A 17,438-nucleotide genomic window follows, 5' to 3' on the forward strand; every position below is an offset into this window, starting at 1 on the left:
CTCGCTCAAGAGTTTGAGCTCTGAGCAACAGCGGTTCGAGTCAGCCCGAGCTGAGCAGCCGTGAGCTGCCAACAGGTGGCGGGATGGCTCAGCTAAAACAAAACAAAACAAAACAAAACAAAACAAAACAAAACAAAACAAAAAAAATATGGAAGGATCATAAGATCGATTTACTATTACATAGGGAATATTACTATCCAGGAAAATGAATAAAAGAAATCTGATCATGTAAAACGGGTTTTAAAATTTGGGGGCCAATACACTTAGTCTCATTTCACTATACAGTCTCCCCATTTCAGTCTGACCTGAAATAAGCCCATGGATATCCTGATAGACTCGATCCAACACACACACTGAAGACACTGCACAGATTTGCAATAGTACGTGTTACCACTCAGAGATAACTACGGTTATCACAAAAATCAGATCATGTACATCAATAATTCCAACAGTGAGTGTGAGTTTTCATCGCGAAGGTAGGCACTACCTGATTGTATGATAATGTTACTCTTCTTTTAGAGCGTATTTATATAAGCATAGAGTGGTTCTGACTCACTGCATCATATCCAGGAATGTACATTTCAGTGTTGTCAAAGAAATTTTCAGAACATGCACCATTAATTAGCTTGGCAACCCTTTAACCCAATAATTTTTCAGTTAGGTCAAACAAGATACTTGGGAAACAGTACAGGCAACTTATCCTGCAAAAATAGTCAAAATTACACTTTCATGAATTATTTTGTGACTAGCCTAAGAGAAGTGACTCTAAACCCACTTCTAAGACATTTAAAATCCCCAGCGACCAAGCATGATGGGGAAGAAGTTCATCATGGACCTTTAGGTTTCCCAAGTAGTCCAAGCTCTTGTTTCATCACTGGCAGCATTAATATGGATGTCAACTCTGGAGTGATGGGTTGAGAAGGACCATGAGGCTATGTTAGGGTTTTTCAGGAAAGCAGCCATGATGTGTAAGTGATGTCTCAAATGGGACCAAGTATTTGCTAAAAGGGAATTAATAGTCGTCCAGACAAGGGACTTACAAACAGAAATGTACCAATCTTCTAAAGGCAACTCCACTCACCAATTAGTACTGACGTAATATTGACATCCAAACGGGTCTTAGCCTTGGCTTCCAGCTTCAGTCGAGGAGGATGGAAACGACTAGCCGCCTGTTGTTGCCAGGATACAGAGCATGGCCATGGCTCAATAAATGGCTCCCAGCCTAAAAGAACACAGGAAATAAGACATCTGTTCGGCAGATATCAAGAGTCTATGCAGGAACACTTCACAAATGCTCAACAAGGACAAACTACAGCTTAACAGCTTTCTATTTGTGATTTGATTTCACAATGAGAGCACCATCTTTAGTTATAGGTAACCCTACAGGTGCCTGCACTAGCTAGAGAATACGAGTAGAAAAGCATATATGTGTCCCCCAACCGTGGTCTTCCAGAGGTGAGAGGAAGAAGGGCAGGGAGTTTATGTGCAGGCAGAACCTGTTTTTGAAACACTCAAAATGAAAAAGGAGTTTCAGGCTGAGGTTGGAAAGTAGCGTCAGAGGCTGGAGTAACTATGAAATTTGGTTCTCCTGCTTACATCAAGAATCCATTGGCTAAATAAAGAGGTATGCTTGGAAATTAAGTTTTTGAACTTTTTAACTTAAAATGTCATGCACGAAAGGCATATAAAAAACATATATGTAGAGTTCGTAGAATAAAATTACTGCAAACACTCATGTACCCACTATTTAGCTTAAGCACTAGAAAATTACAAGTGCCTTTGAAGCCCAAGCGCCCCTCCTCCACCTCATTCCCCCCTTCCCACCAACCCTCTCCCATCCAACTCCCGGTAACCATTAGCTGGAATCTTTAATCATTTCCTTGCTCTTCTTTCTAGTTTTACCACATATGCATGCATTTCTTAAGAACATAGTGATTCGTTCGTCCTGTTGGGGATCTTTACATAATGGAATCCAACTGCCTGTATTCTTTTGCAAGTTTCTATTTTGCTCAACGTGTCTTTGCGATTCACTCATACTGATGCCATGTAGCTGTGACACATTTGTCTTCAACCCTGAATAGTAACCCACTTAGGATATACCATAATCCACCCACATTCTACTGCTGAGCAACAGTCCCTGGATTCGTTTTATTGCTAGTAGGAAGGATGCCACTCTAAGCCGAGTTGTGCTCATTTATTTCCTCGTACACACAGGCAAGAGGTTCTCCACAGCACAGGCGTAGAAAAAGCATAATCCTGGGTTGTGAGTACAGGTACACTCAGCTTCACTGGGCCACGTCAAACTGTTTTCCAAAGTGATTGTACCAGTTAACAATTCTAATAACAGGAAGTAAGAGTTCCATGGCTCCTCTTCACCAGTACTTGGTGGTGTCACGCCTAATTTTTGCCAGTCTGTTAGGTGAGAAAAATGGTATCTCACCACGATACTTTTCAAGGCCAGTTAATTTTGAACCTTTTTCTAAATGTACTCCATTAGCCATGGCTCAGGTGGTTTACCAATACAGATCCAATCCAATATGTAGCACAAAGTAGGGACATCAACACTTAGTGACCTGAATGTGTACATACAAATTTCAAGGTAAGCAATATTTGCTTTGAGAAAATAAATGATTCTCAGAAAAACAGCTACCATATGCCCTGGAAGAGTCTCTTGCGACCACCGAGACTTGGGCCCTTGTCCTAAAGTTAAACTTTTTGAACAATTAGGAAATAAGATTGAGTGAATCCAGAACAGAAAGGGAAAAGGTTAACCAATATAAAATTAAATGTGGCAACTACTCTGGAACAACTAGCAGCAGCATGACACTGAGGCTGGATTTTCCACTGAAATCAAAGGGAGCAATTCTTCTTGGGTAGAAGCTTAGATGGCACAGCACAGCTCTGTTTCCTCTGTCCACACCTACTAAAAACTCTCTGAAGGTAAAGACCTTCACAGCTCAAACTGCTCGGCCCTGGTACACAGCAGTTCCTGAACGCCAATCTGTACAGGCCCTGACCTTGGCCTTTCCAAGGGCAGGAAAGAACCTGAAAATGCCTTGCAGTATAATGAGGTTCTATGCCTCCGAGAGAATAGCTAGCTCTGACCACCTGTGTTTTACATTAGGGAGCAGGTACGGTAGATTATGCTTTATCAGTGACTCAGTACTCTTCTAATGAAACAAACGAGTCTAGTTGGGAGTGAGGAAGCCTGAAATGTAAAATGATTATGGGCATAAATCTCCCTTGAAATGTAACTACTATCAGGGCCAGCCAAATAATCCTTCACTATTGAGCAATTTCATGTTCTAAAATGAGCCCAACTTCAGGATCAAAAGGAATTAACTATCAAAACTTCTATTTAAATAATTCAGTTGTAACATATTAGCTATGTTTTTAGAAAAATTTGTATCTTTTGTGCTTACGTAGTCACTTGTTTTTAATCTTTTCCTGTTCTGCCCTACCCCTTTTCCCTCATGCAAAATTTATACAGAAATAGGCCCAGGCAAAGATTTGTGTTATTTTTTAAATCCCACTATCATTTATGCTTAAACTGACCTGACAGAGCACGGTTATAATAATCTCCAGAAAGGGTGAAGTGGGCGTAGCCCTCAGGGCTGGTTCTCACATGCTGAAGAAAGTTCAGACCTGAAATGAAAGCAAATCTTACTGCAGCACTGGAGCGGGAACAACCAAAACTTTCTTTTGCAGACAAATCCCATCAAAGACATGTTAGTTACAGCTAACACTGATGAGCCCAAGAAAGCACACAAAGATTTGATATTTGGTTCATTACGAATTTTTTTTGCATAAATTTTGACTTCTAAAAACACTGCATTAAAATATTATTCATCTTTATTACTGAGGGTTTTGGCACCCCTGTAAACGCTGTGACTGAGGCAAACACCTTATTTGCCTCCCCCCAGTCGCAGCCCCGGCACCCAGGTGTAGCTGAAGCCTGTGGGAACATGAAAAACAATTTCTACCTGAATAACTGAAAAGAAGGAAGAGTGGTTAAGAGTCGTCATGTCCTGATGAATATTAGCTCAAAATTTTATGATGACCATAGAAAAGAAGAAATAATGATGCTCTGCAGAAAGGATACTCGTGGAAACAGTCCACGTACCAGTTAAGTCTTAATCACGTGGCCCTTGGGGTGCCCAGAAGCACAGGGAAAAGGAAAACCTCTACAATGTGAAATAGGTCGAATTAAATTCTCAGAACCAAATTTTCCTTGAAGGGAAAAGAGGCTAGCAAGATCAAAGCCATGGAAAATTAAAAGGAGACACTGCGGGGGAGGTTCCTTTACTCTCCTCAGAAGCCTCATCCACCACCACTTATAGTGGTGTGACTTAGGTTAAAGCACTTCTACTCTCGTCCCCACTCTACTGTGGACAGCTCTCAGGTGGACAGTGCTTCACCTCCTCCCTGGCTCTCAGACGAACAGGGCTTCACCTCCTCCCTGGCCCTAAGGAGGGAACTCTGAGGTGGGCTTTCTAATAAGACTGTGTTTTTTATTTTCAAAAGATGTACAGGGTAGAAGCATTCTTTTCTGAGCTTATCTTTTAAATGCCTTTAATAACACTACAATCACTACAATCTTTATATACGTTAAAAAACCAAAATGGAACAATCAGGAATTATTTAGCTAGAGCTATTAATGTAACAGAAATTTTGTCAATGACAATTTCAATTATTCCCAAGCTGTAGGCTGAAGGCCACATATGGCCAATAAATACACATTTCTTTAAAATACAGATAATGAAACACATATGTAAAACCACTATCTAAATGTCACCCATACTACTAAGTAGAGGAGGGCATGAATAACATTAAAAAAAAAAAAAAAAGCCCCAAATAATTCAGCGATCGCCGAAAACCTTCTAGATCAGGGGTTGGCAAACTGCCCAGCTCATGAACCACATACGGCTCTTTGGGTACGTACAGGTGGCTCTGAAGTAAAACTGAAAATGAAAATAAAACTATCATAGTTTCATTTATAAAATTTTTAAAGGATATTATTCACATAATGGTGATTTCATTTGTTTTATGGCTCTTGAATAATTTTTAAATTGTTGTGAGAGACAGGATTGGCTCTTCCGTCTCAAAAGTTTACCGACCCCTGTTCTAGGTGAACCTGAAAATCAGGCGAACACTCACGGGAGAAGGTGAGCTCAGCGAGAGGAATGTCGCAGTCCATGCAGTCATCGATGAAGCAGATGCACACACTCTCGGCTTTAATCTCCACGCCTGAGATCAGCTGTGCTGGCACCATCCCCTGGCTCTCTTGGCTGTTGGAGGCCAGGGAAAGGGACTTCAGAGGTTCAGCATTCTTAAACAACCAACTGGCCGCCTTTTTCAATTGGCCTTCAAAGAAATTAAAAGGTGATCAGTCCAACCAGTTCCCACAGTTACGCAAGTGACTCATGGAGGAAATAGAGAAATAAAGAGTAAGGGACCTACTGGACAGCCCAAGAAAATCCTGATCCCAGATGTATTCTTAGACAGCAAAAAGAAAAGACAGCGTAGTAACAGGAATTCTGCTTTTAAGCAATTAGAACAAGGTCCTCTTTGTTGCACGCCTTCCACTCGTGTTTACCACACCTTTCATGTTCTGGCTCAAAATGCCCCCAGAAAGCCATCCTTCCTCTCCTATGATATCTGTTGAAGGAGATGATCCAAACAGGTGCCACTTGGAACTTAAATACTATATCTTCACTGTGTCATTTTGCATATACTGATGTGGAGCTTTGTAACTGGTCTCAAATGTCTCATTTTGTGCATACGTACTTTGTTTTCTCAGCCAATCACGCATTCCTTGAGAACAGACAGCAATGAGCACTGCATGTGTGTAATACACAATAACAGCTCCCTGAACACAACCAGATTGCTAAAGCTAAAGAAGGAAAGAAAAAACAGCAATGCAACCCCCATACTTAGAAATTACCGGAGGAACAAGTGCTAAGTGGTTAGGGCGTGGGCTCTAGAGCAAGGTGGCCTGGCTTTGTATGCTGGCACTCACTCAACTAGATGTGTGATCTTGGGCAAGTTACGTGATCTCTGTGCCGGACAGCACCCACTTACAGAGCTGACATGGGGAGGAAAAATGAGCACGTGTGAAGTTCTCAGAGCAGAGCTTGGCATACAATGAAGGCTCTAGAAACAAACATTAGTTACTATACTATTGTCTTTATTATTGATGGAATGAAACCTTAGTTACTAAAAAGAAATCCAAAAGGCTTGAACTGTTAAGGAGTCAAAAAATAGAAAATGCAAACATTAAGAGGTATAAAATTAATTAAACCAAAGAGCAATAATGAGTAGGTAAAAACAAAATTAAAATAACATAATATAATTAGGACCACCTTCTGTTTTTCGGAAGGAAAAAGATGATAGTTAATGTGACAATTATGTGGTAAGGCCAACATTTTCACACATTAATTGGTCAAGACAGTAACCTGGTACAATCTTTTTAGAAGGTTTGTCAATTCACGTAAACAGCCAAAAAAATAAATCTATGCATACCCTTTGATCCAGTACTTAGAATACTATGTACAATAAGTCAGTCAGAGAAAGACAAATACCATATGATCTCACTTATACGTGGAATCTAAAAAACTGAATAAATGAGAAATGTAAACAGAAATAATCTCAGAGACACAGAGGAAAAACTGAGGGTTACTAGTTGGGAGCGGGGTGGGGGGCGGGATGAAGGAGAAGGGGAAGGGACGAGACAATATAAATTGGTAACTACAATACGGCCTCAGGGATAGAAAAGACAGTCTGCGGAATATAATCAATAATGTTGTAAATATTTTTAGGGGGCCAGATGGACTCATGTCTTGTTAGGGAGACCACTTCATAGATGGTGTAGAGGCCTGACCACCGCACTGTATATCTGAAGCTGATGTTGAATAATATTGTATGTCAACTACAACTACAATTATATATACATATAGTCACAGGACGTGGAGTACAGTGTGGGAATGGATTCAATGGAATTGTAACAGATAAGTATGATATCAGGGGGAGTGGGGGGGCAGTGGATGGGGGAGGGGGATTGTTACTTTGTACGGGGTGAAAAGGATAACTATTGCATTGTTCTGTACACTTGAAACTAATAATAAAAAATTAATTCATTAATTCATTAATTTAAAAAAAAATACTATGTACAATACTATTTTTACCAAATAAATACTTAACAGATGTAGACAAAAATTCATACCAAAACATGTTTATTATAGAATTGTGTATAATATTGAAAGAATGCAGAATAACTGAAAATGGTTAAGTAAATTATAATATATCCTTAAGAGGTCATTTAAAAAATCAATGTTTACAAAGAATTTTAATGACATGGGAAGATGCTGCTAATACTAAGTATGTCATAATTAAATTGTAATTTTCAATAAAATTGTATTTCAAAAAGGCTATAAAACTATTTGCAACACAATCAATATGGAAAATACTACATGTGTATGTGTATATATAGGTATGTGTGTCTATATATATATAGACGTATATATATATATACGTCTATATATATATATATATATTCTAGATTCGTGTATATATATATATATATATATATATATATATATATATATATATATTCTAGAGAAACAGAAAAAGAGGACGTACACACAAATATAAAGACTGAAATAAAACACAACTTCTGCTGTCTCTCTTTTTTTAAGCTAAAGGGGAACATGAAGGGAGGTGGGGAGGTAGTGTGATGCAGCAGAAAGAACGGAGACAGACCTGGCTTTAAACCCATCCTAGCCCCTCACCAACAGATGACCTTAGACAAGTTTACCCATCTGATCCAGTTTCCTCATCTGATACGGGGATGATAATGCCTACCTCCAAGGGCTATGAGGACTCAACAAGAAAACACAGGGTTAGGCCTACAGGAACTCAGTAAATAGCCATGACTACCAGGATCACCACCATTACCACCGCCAGAGTGACAGCGGCTAACATCTGCAAAGCACTTGATGTGTGCCAGGCACTTGACTGAAGCGCTTTGTGTATACTGACTGATGTATTTATATCAAACCTCCGAAGGAAGAAGGGAGTCCTCTTGTCCTCGTTTTACAGATAAAGAACCACTGGTTCAGAGAGACTCAGTAACTTGCCCAAGTCACTGGTAAGTAGCCAGTAAGTGGCAGAGGAAGGACCTGAAGCCAGGTAGTCAGCTCCAGGGCCCATGCTCTGATCCACCATGAAGTACTGCTGCTATTACTGGCCCGCAGAAGGCCATGGAGGGTTCTCAAAATACACTCCAACTCTCTAAGTCAGCTTGAGGGAGGAGTAAGGGAGGAAACGGAAAGGAAGTATATTATCAAGATAAAGAAGAGATCATGGCCGGCTGAGTGGCTCAGTTGGTTAAGAGCTCGCTCAAGAGTGTGAGCTCTGAGCAACAGCGGTTCAAGTCCCGGCCTGAGCTGAGCTGCCAACAGGTGGCAGGATGGCTCAGCTAAAAACAAAAAGAGATCATGGAAACACTTATTCAAATTACCTTGACACACCAAAAGGGCTTTGCGACAATCATCCATGCTGAAGCCCAGCTCCTGCAGTCTGGCCAGCTGTAACTCTAGAGGGAAAAATGGTATATGATTTTTATAAATAAATTTATGTAAATTAACCCTTAGACTAATTTAAGAAAAAAAGAAAAAAATTCAGAAACTGGTGACTAAAACATTTCATTTCTCCAGGCAAAACAGGCTCCTAGTGGAAGACTTTTATCAAGTATGCCCTGAAAATGTTAGGACTCTTTTTCCATATAACAACTGTGTTTTTAAAAGCTTAAAAATGAAACTTAGTATTATCCACATAACTTTGGAGGAAAACTCAAAGATTAAAACTAAACCTTAGCATTATCCATAAAATTCTGCAAGAAATTGTAAAAGGAAATATAGTATAGGCTAGAACAGTTGGTTTGGGGTGTTTCGCTTCTTCTTAAATTAAAAAAATTCGAGAGGAATACTTATGACTTATAAGTGTACTTAATGACATACAATTATACTCTGAACAATTTAATAGTGCAAAAGAAAATCTGGAAAGTTAAAAAGGGGAGTTATCAGGAAGACTGAGTGGGTTTTACAGTCGAACACCTACCTAGGACAGGATCTAAGGTATGCATTCTCCCTTCTTTGATTTCCTCTCCAACTCGAGCCGCACCAGGAAGGCAGCTGCCACCGGAACTGGCCTCCACGGCCACTGCGTCCGGCGCCGCAGCATTCGCTTGCTCTGGGATGGACTTTGCAATGGCGAGAAACAGCTGAACATCATTATAGGAGAGTCTGATATCCAGGGCTTGTAACTGAATCTATCAAAATTTAAAAGGCGGCAGTTTTTAAAGTTGCCTTTGGTTTTACATCCACACCTCCTACAGGTACAATTCCTAATTCAAGTTTTCAAAGTCCAACAGACACTACACTAAATTTCTCATTTTGAAGATTGGGAAGATCTTGAAATTAAGCACTAATAGCCATGAAGTAAAATTAAGATGTCTCAGCTATGAGGTCAAATGTTCACAAAACTATGCCAAATAAAAAATACTAAGCTAGGAAAATTACTAAAACTAGAATTTCAGTAGGATGACTTTCATACAAGTAATCACTAAAGCAGAGGGTCAAAGGTCGACTCCAAGGGAGACAGGCTCGCCTATTAGCAACATTTGTTAATCCATTTTGCTTTGATCTGTTTAATATTTTAAATCTCTGAAACAAGCTGACCAACCAACAAAATTCTCTCCTCTTTATTCAAACATAACTTTCAACGAGTCGAGTGCCACACTAAAATTTCCTAAAATCCAGTCTTCCTCAGAGATTAGCCATACAGACACCCACACCAGACTACTTTAAAAAATGGCATTACTGCTCAAATGTTCTGGGTATGGTGCTTTATTTATTTATTTAGTTAGTTTTAGTTTTTTTAAAGGCTGAAAACCAAAATGGCTTTTCTCTCCCTTTCCATCTCCTTTGGTTCAGCTGGACTGATTACTCACTCCCCCTCGACCAAAGAAATAAAACACCAAATTCCTAAGCCTTCCTTGCCTGGCTTCACCCTCCCTTGCATCTTCACCTTATAACCTCCTCACTTCCCTACATACCTGCTCATTCTAGGGAGCCCCTCCTCTGTCTCAGGTTTGCTGGGCCTGCCCGCCCAACTTACTGCTTCCTAGCACGCTCTCTGCCTATGTACATCCTAGAGCTCACTCAGCCTCACCCTACCTTGAGCTCCACTCACAATCTATATTCCTACCTACGTTCTTTCTGTCAACTTTTATAGAACTTCAGGATTACACCAGACAATTATAAGGTCTTGTATCCTGCACAAGACTGCAAGATCTAGGACAGTGGCGATGTCTTTTTTATTTTGCATTTGCTGAAGGAACGAAAATGTTGAGATCAGCAGAGTAAATAAGTAATTCAAGGGCAGGAAAGTGTTGGAGAGCTTATCAATGTGTTATACAGATTTTTCGTCATTACCTCCAGGATAGGTGGAAAGTCTTCACTGTTGAACGCATCCATCAATCCTGAACTGTTCTGGTAAGAAGAATTCCCCACCAGCTCCACTTGAATTTGTACTGGATCAACAATCGAAAGAGCTGTGTCGTGTTCATTCCCCAGTCGGCATGAAAACACCTAGAGAACGAAACGCAATACAGCAAGAACTCATGTCTGATTTAGAAAGAGTCTAACGATCGGCAGAAAGAGAGACTATCTCAGAAGCAATGGGCTCTATATTATCACAAGACCTCTAACAGCTGCTGAAATAAATATTGTGAAGAGTGAGGCTGGTGCTCTCACCCACTGACAAGAGCAGGCACGTGGTTCACCGCAGGAGAGAAAGCCAGTTAGGCAAACAGAACAGAAGACTTAGAAGTCTCACACCCCTAGATCCAAAAACCCTGCCTCTTTCTAGAAAATGGCTTAAGGAAATAATGCAAAATATAGAAAAATTCACTGAACCATTATTTAATAGTTAATGAAAACAATTAAGGGCAAACCAAGGTAATATGTATATCCACTCAATGGAGTATTTTGCTGCCATTTAAAAGTGATAGTTAAAATGACTATACGGAACGTAGGAAGATATGTGAAAAAGCAGCTCATTCAAATTAATACCACGGCCCAACTTTAAGGAAAGAAATATATCAAAAAGTCACTAGAGATTACATGCACATGTGGAGGGATAGGTGCTTTTTCCCTTTCCTTCCCCAATTTTATGTACTATAGTTACTTTCATAATTGAAAATAAATAGATTAATTACTGCAGCTGAGTAAGAGGTACATTGGGGTTCATTATACTATTCTGTTTACTTTGTCCAAGTTTGAAATGTTCTATAATAAAAAGTTTTAAAACAAATATATTTTATTTATGAGGAGAAGAGAAAAGAAGGGAGGGAGGACTCCTATTCTAGGACCAAATTATTCTGCATGCTCTAGAAGAATACAGAAGAAAGCATTCATTTTGGTCTCCCTTGCTCCTCCCCCCCCAACCCTTTTTTCTTTCTTTCTTTTTTTTTGGGGGGGTGGGCATTTTCTAGTGTTATTGAAAAACATGTGCCACCAAGATCCTTCACTTTATCTAAAATTAACTCATTTTGCTTTCTTTATAAGTTCTCCCCCAATGATGTATCAAGGAGGTATTAAAATTCAGGTCCAATTGTGCAGCCTAAAGAACAAGATTGAAAGGAGTTTCTAGGAATCTCAAATATTTTGCCATGTAGTTTTTCTAAGACTTTGAAGCAGGAAAGTTCCATTTTCCTTTTTTCTTCAGGGGTTTCTGCTGCACAAAACCCAATTGTACCTAACAGTTCATTAATCAATCACCAAGATTTTCCATTCAAAGCTGGTATTGTGGTGGCCTGGAAAGCAGATGAATTGCAATTTCAGATCAACTCACATCACACCAGCATGTAAATCCTTCCTCTCAAACTGAGGTTTCTTTACATGAGAGAAACAAGCAGGCAAGAAGTGAAATCTCTACAGGTTTTAATGTGTTGCCTCTGACCAGAAGAAACATACCGTAAGCGGTTGACAGCGAAAAAAGAAGTTCTGCTCACTCAACCTCTGAACAATACCACTGGAAAGAGCAGGGCATGAAAAGTTCAAATGTAAAGAGAAAGGAAACGATAAGTAACCCTGACCAAATATTCTAATATTATCACAAGAGGAATGTTAGCTGAGATCCGTGAATTAAGGACATTTGATAGAGATAATAATCTGCCTCATTTCTCCTTCTGTCTCCACAACCCCTGGCTTACAAAGAGCCAAAGCAATTTTTGTTTACTATTGTACAATGTAATTTTCAGGCTACCAAGGCCACTCCAGCGTCAATTATCTCCTTCAGGAGATGCAATCGGGGCCTAGAGCACCACTCGCCAAGATTCATTCCCTTAGGTAGGCATGACTTCCTGGAGCTGCCCCTTCACAGGTCAGATAGTCCTAAAGGAAGACACATAAAATCCTCATCACCGTCTACAAACAAGCCCTGTGACTACAAAGCCCTCGGTCTTCACAGGGACCAGCTGTCACGGTGGGGGAGGGAGATGCAGGGGAAACAAGCACTTCCTCACCTTGGCACATTTGCCAGGGACAGACCAGAACTGCAGGACACAGCAAGGAGCCTGACGGGGTAATGAGGACAAGGAGAGTCTCCCTGAACTTCTCGAGGAATGGAGGGGGTAAGAGAGCGCAGTCAAGTCCCTCTGCACATTTTACAGCCTGACGTTGGAGGACTCGATCCGCATATTAGAATACCCTCACAGATTTGAGGAGGAAATAAAGACAACAGGGCAGGAGTCCTCCAGTTCCATTGACTCTTTCCCCTAACGAAAGTTTAGGGGGTACAATTCTCTTCCAGCTGCTTTTCTCTTGAGCCAAACATGTAGTATTTTGATTGACACAAAGGTTTCTTACCTCGATGCCAAACAGACTTCCTGAAAAGGGGCGATCGACGAACCGGGGCTTGTAGGTGAGCACTGTGGTGCCTTTGAGAATAATGGCATTGGTATCGAAGCAGGAAACATCTTCCACGACCACAAACTCCGTGCCTGCAAAGGACGGCATTGTCAGCCAAGCCAGAGCTGGGAAGCTGGAGAGCACCAGGATGTCGCAAACCAGGCAGCTCGCTTCCACTGGGGGGACATTAACCAGTGAGATTTGTTCTCCAGGATGTCTGTCAACATTCTCCCTCACTGTCATCCTGAACAAACCCCCTGAATTTGGCCAGGCACAGCTGAGCCAGCAGAGCCCCGCACAGGCAGCGAAGGCTGGAGTGCACTCTCCTAACAATATGTTTAATCTAGGTCTCCTGGGAGGACTGACAGGTATCCAGAAGCTCCGGAAGTCATCCCTTCTCCAAACGATGCCCTGCTTTAAAATCCCAGGAAGGAGATTCAGGTAGGAATGTCGGTCAGGCTGCGTAAGACACTACATCATTTACGTAGCTGTCCAAGCTGCTTTCAAAGAATGTAGACCAATCTAATGTAGATTTTTGAAATTAGTACCTGCAGTTCCCTACTCATTTGTACATGGCAGATTTACTTTGCTTTACACACTGTGTGTTTTCATCAAAAAACCATGTATACATTGATCCTTCAAAACAAAATCAATTTAAAATGCATCGTGCTACCTGCTTCCAAGACACTGAACAGTACATAGGGAATATCACAAAGATAACAATAAATACACAAATATGACCAGATGAACCAGAAGAGTTCGCAAGTTGACAAAAACCATAATAAATCTGTTTGCAAAGGAAAATATTCTTTTTTTTTTTAAATTGGGGAATTGAGGGATAGGAACAGCACTGGGGAACTGGGGGAAGGGGAACAGACAAGTTGCTGTCCTTTTGTTGTTCGGTCTAGTTGTGAAGGACGCTGCTTCACTGGCCCAAGTTGGCACCATCATTGTGCTCTTCCCGGGCGAGGCAGATCAGTCGCCGGCTTCTGGACGGCCGCTCACGCTGGCTGCTGGCTACACACAGTAGCCCATGGCAACCCACTGCAGCAGGGGCTGCAGCCTACGCCGTCGCTGGCGCCTCACAGCAGCCCAGCTCCAGGTTGAGCTGTTGTTCAGCATCTTAGCTGTAGAGGGCAGTGTCACTGGCCCTCATATGTGGGATCCGAACCGGGGCCCTCTGGCGTCCCAAGTCAACTCTTAACCAATGCGCCACTCGGTCAGCCCAGAAAATATTCTTTTTGTAAAGAAAATAACAATCCCCTCACTTATGTACCTTCTAAACTGAAATTGTCACATGCCAAATTCACCCAAACTCAGTAAGGCACATCTGTTGGGGCCCTAAAGATTAAACAGAAAATTGAGGCCTGATTTAGCACTGGGAAAGAAGACCAGAGACTAGGTGGTACTCAGACTGTGCATGTTCATTAAGCAGGCAGAGGATAGGAATAGGAATGAGATACCCTGCAGCCATCAGATGTGTGGCCCAAGTAGTTCACACCTAAACCCAAAGTTAGGAACTTCGATGCTTGTTGGTCTGTAAAAGATTCAAATGTACAAGGGCTCTTGTCAAAAAATGAAAGGCAATAGAAAAGTTATCCTCCAAGACACATATGGAGCCTAACACTCGGACTAAGAACCAATGACTCACACCTCCACATACTCACCTGTCACATTGATCTTGACCTCCAGGTGCCTTTCAGTGGACACAGGAAGGGAAGACCGCTTGGTAACTACTCCACTCTTCACAGTTTTGGGAACTACAGCAGATTCACTGCTAGAGTTACGGTGGCGAGAAGGAGTAACATTAGTTTGTTTCTTAATATCACTGGGAGTGTGGAGAAAATCGTGGACTAACAGCAGCCAGTCAAATATGAGAAACACACGGAGGTTGTTGAGAACTACCGTGAAACAGGAGGAATCCTTTGTAGATCTACAAGAAAGAAGACCAAAAAAGTAAAATAGGAAAGGAGAAACAAGATATTTCACTAACTTGCAAATATATTACTCACTTTTGGCAGGTGGTATTCCACCATTTTCTAAACTGACAGCTTTGAGTATCAATAAACTCTGAACACTGGTTTAATAAAACATTCAATATGTTTTCAAAAGTTAATCATATTTTTAAGCAAGAAGTAATATGCTATAAGAACGCAGTGTAGTGCAGCCCAGTGGTTCTCAACCACTTTTTGTCCCCTAGGAGACATTTGACAATGTCTGGAGACAATTTTGATTGACACAACTGGGAGATTCCTATTGGCATGTAGTGGGTAGAGGCCAGGGATGCTGCTAACAGCCCACGATGCCCAGGACAGTCTCCACAAGAAATTATCTGACCCCAAAATGTCAACAGTGCTGAGGTTGAGAAATCACGTGATAGTACAAAGAGCACAGGCTTAAATCCTGTCACGAGTTGTATTATCGCGGGTAAGTTGCCCACCTTCTCTGAGCCTGTTTTCTCCCTTATAAAATGGGAATTATTACTACTATAAGAGATAAAGCACTAGGCACAGAATCAGGGCTTGGTAAGTGTCAGTTCCCTTCCCTACAGGCTATTTCAATCTGATGGCAGAGCCACTCTTTCTTTGATGACTAGGATAACTTTATACTAGATGGGTTCTCCAGCTGGAATTGACCTGAGAATCCAGATCTTTTAGCTTCAGGAAGAGGACAAATAAGATGACATTTACTGTGGGTATAACCCAAGCACCCCAGAAAGGGAGTTGGGGCAGGGGAGAAAGAGAATGTTTGTTTTGCAGCCCCCATTACCTCAAATTCTATATTTGAGGTGAAGACTCAAGGAGGACTCTCAGCCTGGCCTCAAACCATGGGGTGGTCAGGGGCTTATCAGACCTTATTAGTACACAGGAGGCAGAGAAGGGAGGACAGACTAAAAATGGGCTAGAGACACCACTGTAGGGTTTTCTGGGTTGAACTCTGCTCTCTGAACCCAAAGTGACTCTGGGGCTGTAGCGACTATGAGTACCTGACTCCTTGTCCTGAAAGGTCTCCTATTCTGGAAAAGCTGATTTGGAGACATTTGTAAGGCTGGCTTTGCTAGTCTCGTATTTCTCCTAAACCTGGCTCACTGCCTCTAGGAAAAGGGCACAATGATGTATGTCTCCTTCATACAGACACAGCATTTTTCACAGAAACACTTTACCCTTTTGTAATAGAGAAAAAATGTTGCCCTCAGTAAAATTTTTCCACCCCGTTTTGAACATAGATCGTCAGAGCTATGCACTAACTGGAAAGGCAAAGTGTGTCTGATCTCTTTTCTGGAAAATATTTCAAGCCTTTAAACACTGTGAAGTGATTTATATTTGACACACAAAATCCCAACAGAAGAGCAATTCTTCTTGAGACACATAAAGCGTTCAAAAGTTCCAATGAAGAGAACATTTTAACCCTCTCACTAACAATGGTACTTTTGTTAGCAAGAGCCAAGGTAAGACTTTATTATTTGACTCCAAGAAATTATATACCTTTAGTATATAAATAGAATAGTATTTCAAGGCTGCTTATGATTTAAAAACAAGATAGGTGGAATGACTAGCTGATAGTTTACAAAGCCAGGTCAATAATAATAATAAAGCAAATCCAAAAAGAAACTGTTTCTGCAGATGGACCAAATATATGCAAGCCTCCTGTTCAAATAAACATCATCTTCAAACAAAGGAGCCGCAAAGCCCAGCCAGCCTGACTGCCATGAGTCCGATCACTAGAAACATGGCAGGCCTGCAGACGGTTAGAAAGGACTGGGCTTTGGGATCAGAGGCCCAAGTCTGAGTTCTGACTACTTCACTTACGAGCTGTGTGACCTTAGAAGAGGTACTTAACCCCCTCCAACCTTCTATTTCTGCATCTGTAAAACAGGGAGGAAGTCACCCACTTTGCAGACTTATTGTGAGAATTAAATTAAAGGTAGGCACAGTGCTTGGCTCACGGTAGGGCTCAGTAAGAGGCAACTAGCACTCCTATTACTGAGCTTTTACAAATTTCTTACACCTGAAGCTGAATAATAATGAATGTCAACTGTAATGAAATATATATGTAGTCACAGGATGTGGAGTACAGCATAGAGTCAATGGAATTGTAACAGCTATATACAATATCAGACGGGTGGTAGACTTGGGAGGAGTTATCACTTTGTGAGGGGAGTAAATCTCTATTACATTGTTTTGTACACCTGAAACTAAAAAAAAAAAAAAAAAAAGTTTACATGTCTACTTTGCTAGGCTTCCGAAGGCATACGGAGAGACCTCTCCCTAAAAAATATCTCAACCCTGAGAAATTCACTGAACAGCACACTGAAATGTCAGCTATACTTAAACATATACGTATGGGAAAAATCTTGATGCTTTTTCTTTTTTTGCCTAACCAGGTGTTACCCAGGCTTTTCACTTACTGGTCTATATTCACAACATAGCTGAGGATGCTAGGCACTAATAGAATGAAATGGGCATC

At 41.0% G+C, this 17,438-nt stretch overlaps 1 protein-coding gene across 1 annotated transcript in view; it reads right to left on the reverse strand.

Annotated features, from left to right (window-relative positions):
- Positions 1 to 17,438, reverse strand: part of VPS13D (vacuolar protein sorting 13 homolog D) — a 299,465-nt gene that overhangs the window by 193,951 nt on the left and 88,076 nt on the right. The window contains exons 26-33 of the mRNA XM_019639700.1: positions 14,639 to 14,904; positions 12,930 to 13,063; positions 10,494 to 10,649; positions 9,118 to 9,328; positions 8,519 to 8,593; positions 5,158 to 5,364; positions 3,556 to 3,645; positions 1,082 to 1,222 (exon numbers count right to left, since the gene is read on the reverse strand). Coding sequence (XP_019495245.1) covers positions 1,082 to 1,222; positions 3,556 to 3,645; positions 5,158 to 5,364; positions 8,519 to 8,593; positions 9,118 to 9,328; positions 10,494 to 10,649; positions 12,930 to 13,063; positions 14,639 to 14,904 — 1,280 coding nt within the window. The remainder of the gene's footprint in view (positions 1 to 1,081; positions 1,223 to 3,555; positions 3,646 to 5,157; positions 5,365 to 8,518; positions 8,594 to 9,117; positions 9,329 to 10,493; positions 10,650 to 12,929; positions 13,064 to 14,638; positions 14,905 to 17,438) is intronic.

Source organism: Hipposideros armiger, unplaced genomic scaffold (assembly GCF_001890085.2).
Source record: "Hipposideros armiger isolate ML-2016 unplaced genomic scaffold, ASM189008v1 scaffold_46, whole genome shotgun sequence".
Classification (NCBI taxonomy): Eukaryota; Metazoa; Chordata; class Mammalia; order Chiroptera; family Hipposideridae; genus Hipposideros; species Hipposideros armiger.